The sequence below is a fragment of the Sorex araneus genome, chromosome 2 (assembly GCF_027595985.1).
Source record: "Sorex araneus isolate mSorAra2 chromosome 2, mSorAra2.pri, whole genome shotgun sequence".
NCBI lineage: Eukaryota > Metazoa > Chordata > Mammalia > Eulipotyphla > Soricidae > Sorex > Sorex araneus.
In genome coordinates, this window is record NC_073303.1 from 197,474,535 (window position 1) to 197,486,623 (window position 12,089).

Sequence of the window (12,089 nt, forward strand, 5' to 3'; positions counted from 1 at the left end):
AAATTCAAAATAATGCTGGTTGGGATTGGTGTTGAAATACTGAACTTATGTAATTAATTTAGCACAATGGGTAGGGCATTGGCCTTGCATGTGGCCAACCGTCCCTCTCAGGGAGCCCGGCAAGCTACGGAGAGTATCCCGCCTGCACGGTAGAGCCTGGCAAGCTCCCCGTGGCATATTCAATATGCCAAAAACAGTAACAACACGTCTCACAATGGAGACGTTACTGGTGCCCACTCGAGCAAATCGATGAGCAACGGGATGACAGTGACAGTGATACAATGATACGTAATTAACTCCTGTGAACAACTCTTTGAAACTAAAATTTAAAAAAAAAATTAAAAATAAGAAAAAAGGCTTGTCAGCCAAGGAGTGAAACAGTCACGTGTTCCTCCATCCTAAACTTCCGAGGTGGGGGGAGGGCAGGGAAGCGCTCTGTGGACATCACTCAGAGCGTGAGTTTTCTGACCGCATCGCATGTCTCCACCGGCAGTTAACCGGGAGGAAGAAAAAGAGGGAAATGAGAGGAAAGCATCGCTCGCCTTCCCAGGCTGGACCCTGTGTGGCCACCGCCATCTGTTCACCTTATTTGACATCTGTTTCTTCCACGGTTCCTGCGAAAGCTTCCTCTTCTCAGAGGCCTTGGGGCCATCACTAGCAGGGCCAGCTCCAGAGCTAGGCCCCGCCTCTCTGCCCTGCTCACCATAACGCCATCGCTTCCTCTGCATGTTGGATGCCTTCTAGATTCATCCTTCCTAACTTTGGCCAGGCCAGGGCTCCAGCTCGGGGCCTCACACAGTGTAAGGCGCAATAGCTGAGCTCACATCTCTGGGCTAAGAGAAAAAAAAATTTTTTTTCTTTTCTTTCTGTTTTTTTTTTTTTTTCTGTTTTGGGAGCTGGAGAGGTAGTATAGGATAAGGCACTTTGCCTTGCACACAGCTGACTCTGGTTTCAGTCCTGGCACCGTGCAGGTCTCCCAAGCACCGCCAGGTATGGTCCTTGTACAGAGCCAGGAGTTAGCCCTGAGCACTGCTAGACATGCCACCCGCACCCCCTGCCACTGTGTGTGTGTCTGTGGTGGGGCCCGGAGGGGGGTGTTGAACCTTACCCAGTGGTACTCGTGGCTCTGTACTGGAGGGCCCTTGAGGTGCTAGGGATCAGATCTGGACTTCCCGCATGCAAAGCACGAGTCGGCCTCTGAGCTGTCTCTCCAGACCCAAACTCGGCTTTTTCTTTTTTTGTTGTTTTTTGGGTCACACCCAGCAATGCACAGGGGTCACCTGGTTCATGCACTCAGGAATCACCCCTGGCGGTTTTCAGGGGACCATATGGGATGCTGGGATTTGAACCCTGGTTGGCCGCGTGCAAGGCAAACGCCCTACCCGCTGTGCTATGACTCCAGCCCCTAGACTCGGCTTTTTGTTTGCTTGGTTTCGGTTGCTCCTGGCTCTGCACTCGGGGATCACTTCTGGCAGTGCTCATGCGTCTGGGGTGCCGGTGATTGAACCCAGGTCAGCTGAGTACAAGGCCAGCATCTTACTCTTCTCTGTCTATTACTCTATCCCCCTCACCACCACCCCCCCCCCACACACACACACAAACCCTTGTTTTCAAAAGTGTCTCAGATCGATTTCTCTTGGTGGGTCCTTTCAGTTCACTTTTTAATTGCCTTTCATTGTTTTCAGTTCTTCCTCTTCCATTGCTCGATTTGCTGCCATCTGTTTCGAGTTTGCCTGCCGATTCCTTATCTATGAATCAATAAGCAGTTACTAGACTCTGAAAGCACAGCACCATTCTTGGATGAAATGAGAATCGTGCACGCCTCCCTGCTTCTGTGATCCATCAGGCCTCTTGTTCTAATTCGCCAGTGCTTGTGCGGGGCCTATTGTTAAATATTTTAAACAGTACCTACGAAAACATTCTGGGGAAAATAATACTTTTTTTCTCCCAATGTGTGTGTGTAAAATCAGGTTCCTGAACATCAATCTTCTTTGTCCTCTTGTCATTTCTGTTTCGGAGGGAGAGTGCTTTGGACCACACCCAGCCGTGCTCAGGGCTTACTTCGGGCTCTGTTCAAGGGTCATCCCTGGCAGTGCTCGGGGGAGCACACGCGGTGCCAGCAATCAGCCAGGGTAGGCTGTGTGCAAGGGAGACACCTTAGCCTTTGCTCGTGTCCCCGGGCCTCCTTTCATCATTTCCTGCTCTTGCTGTGATTCCACCTAAGTCATGTTGTTTGTGGCTGCTGGTCTTGTGCTTTATCTTTAACGATCAGGGCAAACCCCTGGGAACCAGGCGATAGACTTAAGTGGTCGAATACATGCTTGGCACTGTGAGGCCCTGAGTTCAGTCTCGGTCCCCACACTGCCCCCCCTGGACACCACCAGGTGGGCTTTACTTGAAGAAAGGGGAGAAGGGGCGAAAGAGGATTCACGGGTTCATTGAGGTGCCTGCCTTGCTTGCGGCTGGCACCGAGTGATCCTTGCCACTGCGGGGTCCCCTGAGCCCTGCCGGGAGCTGAACAGAAACAGGCTAGCAACCTGCCCCAAGTACCACCACAAGGGAGGGCATCCACCCTTCCTCTCCTCGGCCGACGGAAGGGAGTAAAACCCTCGGTGAGAGAGACGCTGCTTTAAAGAACAAGTTCTGGCATGATGGACGTTGTTGGCGAGTCCGACAGCGATTGTTCCCGCTGAAGGGAGACACCCCCCGCCCCATGTCACCCTGACTCAGCTCTGGCCCATTGTGGGGGCCTGGGCTAAGAGACCCGGCAGCTCTGTGCCCGGCCCGGCAGCTCCTTGTTGCAGTGTATCCTCTCGGAGCCTGCTTCATGCCATAAAATCAGAACAAAAGTCAATCTTGCACCTTTTCCCTTTGAAGGGCGCCCTGGGCTGGGCTTATGACAGAGCTGGACCCCCAAGCCGAGAGGGACCTGCTGGGGTGTCCCTCTCGGCTCATTTAGAACCGAACGTTGTTCCAGTTTTGCTTTTCCCGTAGAGAGATCCGAATTCTTGTGGCCAGCAGCAAGTGGCTCTGTTTTCCCGTCTTGTCTCTGAAATATCAAATCCAGACCATTGACAGGAGTCTGGATTTGTGTTACAAAATGGCAATTTGTGCTTGATTCCAAATTATTATGGAAGACAACATTGTGTGTGTGTGTGTGTGTGTGTGTGTGTGTGTTCATTGCTTTATGTTTTTAAGGTATGGGATCTGCCTAGCAGTGCTCAGGGCCTGTGAACTCCTGTCTCTGTGATTGGGGATCATTCCCGGCAGTGCTCGAGGGACCCTCCATGGTGCTGGGGACTGAACTGGGGTTAGCCAGCATCTCTCCGACCCTCCCGAGTTTTCTGTCTCACAAGAACAGTGGAATTACACCCCCGACATCCCTCCACAAGCCTCCCTCTTCCTCTTTTTTTTTTTCCCTTTTGCTTTTTGTGCCACACCAGGCAGTGCTTAGGGTTTATTACTCCAGGCTCTGCACTCGGGGATGCTCATGGCCCAGCTCCCTGTGGGATGCCAGGGATCGAACCCCAGCCGGGCATGTGGAAAGCAAGCATGCTACCCACTGTCCTATTGATCCACCCTGCTTCCTTCTCCATCCCCCGGGGGTCGCCCTCCTGCCAGGCTTCCCTACCCTCTCTGCCAGGAAGCCCAGTTTTAGCTTCTTGCATATCGCAGGGCTGGAGTGATAGCACAGCAGGTAGGGTGTTTGCCTTGCACGTGGCCAACCCAGGTTCGATTCCTCCATCCCTCTTGAAGAGCCCTGCAAGCTCCTGAGAATATCCCACCCACACGGCACAGCCTGGCAAGCTCCCCGTGGCGTATTCGATATGCCAAGAACAGTAACAAGTCTCACAATGGAGATGTTACTGGTGCCCGCTCGAGCAAATCGATGAACAACGGGATGACAGCGCTACAGTATCTCGCAGATGTGCTTCGGCCCCTTGCCGTGTCCGGCTGTGCATCTTGCTTGCGCTGGCCTTCCCAGCTCATTTTCGGAGCAGCCTGTGTACCCTGGAGAAGACCAGCCCGAGCCTCCCGGCTTCTCTTCAGGGGGTTTGTGTGTTTCCGCCCCGACCTGCGGTGGGCAGGGCCTTGTCTGTCACCTCAGAGTGAATCGGAGAGGCGGGAATTTCAGGTAGGAGGAAAACTCACGCGTCTGGGCCTTGGCAAGGAGCAGCTAGGTCTCTCTGGGGGCACCCGGGGCTGCCCTCTGTGGGCTCTGGGGGACTGGCCCGGCCCAAGCTGGCCTACCCTGGGCTCTCCCGGACTCTGTTGTGCTCAGTTGTGTGTGGGGGAGACAGGCAAGTGGGGTTTGGTGACTGAGGCTGAGGGTAGCCATGCGTGATTCCGGTGCCAGCGGGCGGTTTCATCCTCTCAGTAGATTTGGGTTTTGTTTAACTTCGGGGATCAGAAGCTGTATTTTCTGGGCCAAAGGAGTCTGCTTCAGGCAATGGCTGCAATTCCTGGGCTGGTCACAGGGGGCGCCGGTGAAGGCCAAGCTGGGGTGTCTGTATGTCTGGCTTGGGACTGTTCAGGAGAGAGTGGGCTGGAGCCTGCTGGCAACCCAGGTGGGGACAAGAGGGTGGGGAGGGGTAGGGGGCATCTTCTCAGGCATCTTCCAAGGAGGCGGCGGCGAGGGTGATGGAGGTGATGCGTGAGGAAGTGAGTGGGCTTCCAGATCAGGTGTGGAGCGGCAGCCTCTGTTCACCGTCGGAGAAGGTGGTTGGTCTCAGGGTCCCCCCATCTTCGCCTCTGAAGTGCAGCATGGGAAAGGATAGTGCTGTTGGAGGCGTCTCCGTCAGAAGGGGGCGGGGGGGTGACTGCTGTGGCGTCATTGTCACCCTCCACACACAGACACACACACACACACACACATACACACACAGACATACACACACGTACCTGGAATGTTTGCTCCTCCGCACCTGGACCCCCTGCCCCCGCTGTGCCCAGGGAGGCCAGAGGGACCCACGGTGCAGGCGCCTGTTGACATGCGCCACTCGATCATTTCCAGGAGCTGAGGGAAATCCACAGTAAACAGCAACTCCAGAAGCAAAAGTCCATGGAGGCCGAGCGGCTGAGGCAGAAGGAGCAGGAGCGAAAGGTCCTCGAGTTAGAAAAGCAGAAGGAAGAAGCCCAAAGGTGAGTTCTGACTGCCCTCGGCCTGGCTTCCTCGGGTGTGTGTGTGTCTGTGTGTGTCTGTGTGTCTGTGTCTGTGTGTCTGTGTGTGTCTGTGTGTCTGTGGTGTGCTTCACTTACAGCCTGTCTGTAGGAATCATCCAGGCTTCTCCAAGCACTCACTGCCCCTAAAACCCTCTCTGTGTGCCTAGTATGTGACTGTGTGTAGGGGTGTGTGTGTGTGTGTGTGTGTGTGTGTGTGTGTGTGTGTGTGTGTGTGTGTGTGTGTGTCTCTCTCACTCTCGCTCTCTCTTCTCTCTCTCTCTCTCTCTCTCTCTCTCTCTCTCTCACACACACACACACACACACACACACACACACACACACACACACACACACACAGGGCACATGAATCCACAAATCTGTGCATGGGTAAGTAACCCCCTGCGGCTTTGGGTTCCTTCCCAGAGCTCTCCCCTGTAGCTGAAGACTTACCAAAGGAAATTGGGACACTTAGGGGTGCCCATTTGCATGCCAATAAGCAAACTCCTTTTCCAGTTCACAGCCTTCAAATGCAGTGACCCAAAGCACGCTTGTTCTGGAATCTTCAAGCCTCCAGCACCTCCCGCCCAGGACCCAGCCCTGCCACCCTGTCCTCTGCCCTCCCTTTTCCAAGTGCCAGTGGACCTTGGGGGCCACAGTTGGCCACTAGGACTGGTACAATGTCCTTGTGTTGGCCTTGTTTGGAGAGAGAGGGGGAGAGAGAGAGAGAGAGAGAGAGAGAGGAGAGAGAGAGAGAGAGAGAGTTTGGTTTCTACTGTAGCTTTCTGTAGGAAGTAGTAGAAGTCAAGCTGGAAACGTTTGGTGCACTGGATTTGGTGACTGGATGCTTGCTTTTTTTGTTTTTGTTTTTTCCTTTTTAATGTTTTGATTAATTTCAGACCCCAGGGATAAAAATTAAGCCCCAGCAAACCCATTAGAACAAGGGTAGTGTCTAAATGGTAAGAATCGGTGATGGGGGCCTGAGTGGTATAGCACAGAGGGTAGGGCTTTTGCCTTGCGCACACACACAGCCAACCCGGGTTTGATCCCCAACATCCCATATGGCACCCCGAGCCCCACAAGGTGTGACCCCTGAGTGCAGCACCAAGAGTAAGTCCTGAGCGATGCTGGGTGTGACCCAAAAAATAAACAAACAAAAAAGGTGATGAGAGGAAAACCAGAGAGACAGTACAGAGGTTCATCACTCTTGCCTTGCTCAAGGCTGACTCTGGTTTGATCCCCAGAACCACTTGCAGACCCAGGAGGGGCCCCTGAGCACAGAACCAGGAGTAAGCCTTGTGCCCTTACCCCAGTGAAAGAATTGGTGGTGGAGGCCCAGAGGGGTCGCTTGCAGGGCTGGCATGGGCAGGAGCCCCGGGGCCCATCCCGCATACGGTCTGCTTCCCTGAGCACCTCTGGGTACACGCAGAAAGAAACAGGGAAAGACTTGGTGGGTGACAAGATGAGAAGCTCAAAGTAGGAGCTGGGGCGATAGTGCAGCGCGGGAGGGCATTTGCCTTGCACACGGCCGACCCGAGTTTGATTCCGGCATCCCATATGGTCCCCCGAGCACCTTCAGGAGTAATTCCTGAGTGCAGAGCCAGGAGGAACCGCTGGATGTGACCCAAAACAAGAGAGAAAGAGGGGCGGGGGGGAGAGAGAGAGAGGGAGAGAGGGGGAGAGGGAGAGGGAGAGGGAGAGGGAGGGAAAGAGGGAAGGAGGGAGGGAGGGAGAGAGAGAGAATGAGAGAGAGAGAGAGAATGAGAATGAAGCAGACCATTGAGCCGATTTCTGGAGTCTGAGTCTGGGGCGTGACCATCTTAGGGTAGAGGATGTGGAGTCCGGTTGTTGGTTCTTGGTTTGGTTTTACTGGTTATTTTTAACGTTGTGGATAAGCAGCTCATATAGAAAATCTGTATCCACAGAACTGTTTTACTTGTTATTTATTTTTAAATAAGCAGCATTTGCTGTTGGTGGGTTTTTGTTTTTGTTTTTTTTTGGTTTTGGTTTCTTTTTTTTCTTTGTAGGGTGGTGACACACCCAGCCATGCTCGCCTCACACCCGGCTCTGCACTCAGGGATGATGACTCCTGGCAGGCTTGGGGGAATGTATGGATTCTTTCTTTTTTTTCTTTCTTTTTGGGTCACACCCAGCAACCCTCAGGGGTTACTCTTGGCTCTGCACTCAGGAATGACTCCTGGCAGTGCTCAGGGAACTATATGGGATGCTGGGAATCGAACCCGGGTCACCCGCATGCAAGACAAATGCCCTACCCACTGCCCTCTCTCTCCAGCCCCATAGTCACGGTTTCTCAAAAGATAGTTTATGCCAGGGACCCCATTGCATTAAATTTTTCATGTTCCTGCTGAGTAGAGATCCACACAACTTTAATTGTTTTGGTTCAGTTTGGTTTGGGGATCACACCCAGTAGGGTTCAGCGCTCTTGGGGGGCTGCATTGCTCCTGGTGGTGCTTTGGGGACCCTGGTAGCCAGACCTCATGCAGGCTTGGAGCCTCCCTCCCCTGCCCACAGTCCAGCCTCTTCCCCGGCTGCAGAATGAAGGCTCTGTCTCCGTGACGTTCCCTCGGCTGCTCCTGACTAACTCCAGGAGTTGCCCTGTGTGTGTTGACGGGTTACTGGGGTCATACTTCAGGGTATAGCTGGAACCAGGCGGCCTGGGATTGGACCTCTGGAAGGTGTGGCCAAGCTGTGACCGGGCCAGGCCCTGTGATGTAATATCTCTTGTCTCTTTATCCCTTTGTTTCTTGTCTGAGGAATGACCCGAGTTCGGGTCAGAGCAGTGAGCTGCTAGTGTCTGCCGAGGGCCTCGTCATGACCACTGGTTAGGTCATTTATTCTTTTTCTTATTTTGCTTTTTGGGTCACACCCAGCAGTGCACAGGGGTTACTCCTGTCTCTGCACTCAGGAATTTCTCCTGGCGGTGCTCGGGGGACCATATAGGATGCTGGGAATCGAACCCGGGTCAGCCGCGTGCAAGGCAAACGCCCTACCTGCTGTGCTATCGCTCCAGCCCCTATTCTTTTATTATTATTATTTTAAAAATTTTTATAGATTTTATCTATTAGGTCATTTATTCTTGCAGGTCATTTATTCTTGAGTGTCCCATCCAGCGTGATCATTTTATTCCATTTCTGGAATGTTCTGGAGCGAGAGGGAAACGGCTCCCAGCCCTTTCCGCTGGCCTTTGCGGTGGAGCTCACTGAGCAGTTCCCAAAGCCTCAATTTCAAAGTGCTGGTCTCCGCCAGTTCCCCGTGAATAGACACGTGGAGGGCCCCAGGAAAACGTGGGGGGCTCCTGTCCAGGGCTTCCGTCAGCGGTGCTGGGATTGTGCGTGCTCGTCCGCACAGTGTTCCCGTGATCACCGGCTCCATTTCTTGGACATACCGCAACGCTGCACTTGGTTTTTGTTCGGCCACCTCTGGATGACTGTGTCTACAGCTGGACGTCCGGAAGGTCACGTCAGCCCAACAGGAATCTTGGAGGGGAAAAGCCTAGCGAGGAAATTCAAGATATTTAATCCCTTTGGCTATAACATTATAGTTCACTTTTTAAAATTCACTTTTATTTATTTACTGGCTTTTTGGGTCATACCTGGCAATGCTCAGGGGTTACTCCTGGCTCTGTACTCAGGAATCACTCCTGGTGATGCTCAGGGGACCATATGGGATGCCGGGGATTGAACCCAGATTGGCCACATGCAAGGCAAACGCCCTCCTTGCTTTACTACTGCTCCAGTTCAAAAGTAGCAATGTTCTTACGTGTGTGTGTGTGTGTGTGTGTGTGTGTGTGCGCGCGCGTGCGGGTGTGCATGTGTATGTTGATGTAGAATCCAAGTTTTCTTAATAAAAGTGCTTAGAGATTAAAAAAATACGAAAGAGTGGGGTGCCCTGGCCGTCATAGCCAGCATTGCTGTCACCGCCAGGGGTGGTTGCACTATCTCACCTGCCCGAGAGTGACACAGGGCTTTCCAGTTTCCTTTTCATTTTTCTTTTGGGCTTTGAACCACACTCAGATGATACTCAGGGGCCACTCCTGGCTCTGCAGGGTATCATGTGGGCTGCCAAGAACTGAACCCAGATCTGCCATGTGCACGGCAAATGCCCTTCCTGCTGTGCTATCGCTCCGGCCTCTCTGTTTGCCCTTAAAGAGCCCTTTAAGAGAAGTGGTTTGTGGGCCGGAGCCGTTAGTCCAGCGAGTAGGTTTTTGGCCTTGCCTGAGGCTGACCAGGGTTGGATCCCTTGACCCAGAGGGTCCCTTGAAGCACTGTCAGGAGTGATCCCTGAGCGCAGAGCCAGGAGTAAGCCCTGAGTGCAGAGCCAGGAGTAAGCCCTGAGTGCCAACAGGTGTGGCCCAAAACACCAGAGAGAGAGAGAGAGAGAGACAGAGGGTAGGGAGAGAGAGAGAGAGGGACGGGGGTAGGGAGAGAGAGAGAGAGAGAGAGAGAGAGAGAGAGAGAGAGAGAGAGAGAGAGAGAGAGAGAGAGAGGGAGAGAGGGACAGGGGGGAAGGGGGAACAAGAGAGAGAGAGGGAAGGAGGGAGAGAGAAAGAGAGATGAAGAGAGACATGGGGAGGGATGTTGGCTAAGCTTCCCATCACTCCATACAGGACACGGGGCTAGCTGTGCCTTTCTGAATCTTGGGGTACCTCCTTCCCCCACTGCTCCTCCAGCTCCCAAACCCGAGGGTCCCGGATTCCGTTCATTCTCTCCAATGGACAGTTTTTCTCGGGGCCTGGCGCCTCCTGCAGATGCTGTGGGCTTCCCTGGGGCAGCGGGGCCCCGGGTTGCCTCCTCCCCCCCAAACAGCGTCTCTCCTTGGCAGACGAGCTCAGGACCGGGACAAGCCGTGGCTGGAGCGCGTGCAGCGGGACGAGGAGCTTCCGAGGCCCAGGAAAGCTGTGGATGAGGAGAGCCTCAAGAGGGACGAGAGCGTCCGGAAGAAGGACGGGGAGGACAAAGGTGAGCCGGAGACTCAAGACCGGCTGAGCCGCCTCTTCCACCCACATCCTGAGCCGGCCAAGCCTGCCGTGCAGGCGCCCTGGTCCACCGCAGGTAGGAGCTGCCAGAAACGGGCTGGGGTGGGGTCGGGGAGCCCATCTCTGCGACCTGATTTTTTATTTATTTATTTATTTTTATTTATTTATTTATTTATTTATTGCTTTTTTTGGGTCACACCCAGCGATGCTCAGGGGTTACTCCTGGCTTTGCACTCAGGAATTACTCCTGGCGGTGCCTGGGGGACCATATGGGATGCCGGGGATTGAACCTGGGTTGGCCGCGTGCAAGGCAGACACCCTACCTGATGTGCTATCGCTCCGGCCCCTGACCTGATTTTTTTAATTTAATTTTTTTTTTTCTTTTTGGGTCACACCCAGCAGTGCACAGGGGTTACTCCTGGCTCTGCGCTCAGCAGTTACTCCTGGCGGTGCTTGGGGGACCATATGGGATGCAAGGGTTCGAACCCGGGTCGGCCCGCGTCCAAGGCAAATCGCCTCCCTGCTGTACTATCGCTCCAGCCCCATTGGTGACCTTACTGGAGACGGAAAGGGAAAGGGGTGGGTCTCTCTTGGGGCGCTGGGGTCTTCAGTCGTCAGCTCTCTGAGTCCTTCTCACGCTCACTCTCGCCCACCCACGCCCCTGCCGGCAGGCACCAAGTCTGCACGCCAAGCTCCATTCATAGCGGAGGCCAGACCTTTCCTGCCCAGGCAGCCTGTCCTGCCCATCTTTTGTCAGCGGCTCTGGGAATTTCCGAGTGATTTCCTGGTAGCCCGCAGCCACTTCTCGATTGCAGTGACTGTGGCTGCCACGCCCGCAGCCCGCAAGGCCTCAAGCCCTGTCCGCTGCCTTTCAAAGCTGTGGCTCTTCTGGGCCCTGTGATCTTACGTTGCCACTTTAAATAGTGAATGAGGAAAGATTTTGCCATCGCCCAAAATTTTTTTATAAAAGAAACCCTTGTATCACAGGCAAACTGGAATACATTTAAAAAGAAATAAATTTGGGGCATGACTGGGTGACCCTCCCCAGCGTGAACCCACCCTGGCGTGTTCTCTGGTGCCAGTTGGTGGCTGTGCAGTGGAACATGGAGAGAAAAGGAGAGGGGAAAAAAAACCCAAACACACGGTTCCTCGAAGGCCCCTTCGGTTCCCGTCTACACCCTGGCCGTGGCAGGGCCGGACACACAGGCCCCGAGCCTGAACTCCCACCCTTTCTGCAGGGCGTGCCATCTGCGCTGACCACAAAGGAAGGCCGGCCAGCCCTCGGCCACACGAGACAGCTGTGCCCTCTGCGCGCGGTGGCCTGTGGGGTCCTTTCGTGACCTAAATGTCATTTCCCTGGGACTTTCCAGGAATTTTCAGGCAATTCCTTTCAGTCCCTTTGTGCTTCTGTCCTCAGATCTGAGGGTGTGTCCCGTGCACATACCTCTGAAGGGGTGTCCTGTACACACGCACACACACACACACACACACACACACACACACGCACACATACAGATTCCTAAGGTACTGTACATATACTCTCTCTCTCTCTCTCTCTCTCTCTCTCTCTCCCTCCCTCCCTCCCTGCCCCCCACCCCCAGGGGAAAGTGAGACTCTTCATCCACTTGCAGACTTGGAATGCGGAATCTTGCCCCCCAGGGCGAATCTGCGTGTATCTTAGTCCTCATAGCTTGGGGAGGAGACAGTTCCGAGAGCTGTGGCCCCCTGAGCGGGCCTGGAGGGGTCCCCAAGTGCAGAGCCAGGAGCCAGCCCTTAGCAGCATGGGGGAGGGGAGGCAGTTTGGGGCCACAGGCAGCAGCACGCCCGGCTGTCCCTGGCTCCGGAATGACCTCTGGCAGTGCTGCGGGATGGCCACATGTAAGGCAAGTGTTCAAATTCCTCGGTCGCTCTGGCCCTGAAACGGAAGATCTGA

At 54.1% G+C, this 12,089-nt stretch overlaps 1 protein-coding gene across 5 annotated transcripts in view; it reads left to right on the forward strand.

Annotated features, from left to right (window-relative positions):
* Window positions 1-12,089, forward strand: part of ITSN1 (intersectin 1) — a 214,279-nt gene that overhangs the window by 115,699 nt on the left and 86,491 nt on the right. For all 5 annotated transcript variants that reach the window (XM_055125812.1, XM_055125811.1, XM_055125810.1 and 2 more), the window contains 2 exons: window positions 5,015-5,142; window positions 10,003-10,232. In XM_055125812.1, the coding sequence (XP_054981787.1) occupies window positions 5,015-5,142; window positions 10,003-10,232 (358 nt within the window). The remainder of the gene's footprint in view (window positions 1-5,014; window positions 5,143-10,002; window positions 10,233-12,089) is intronic.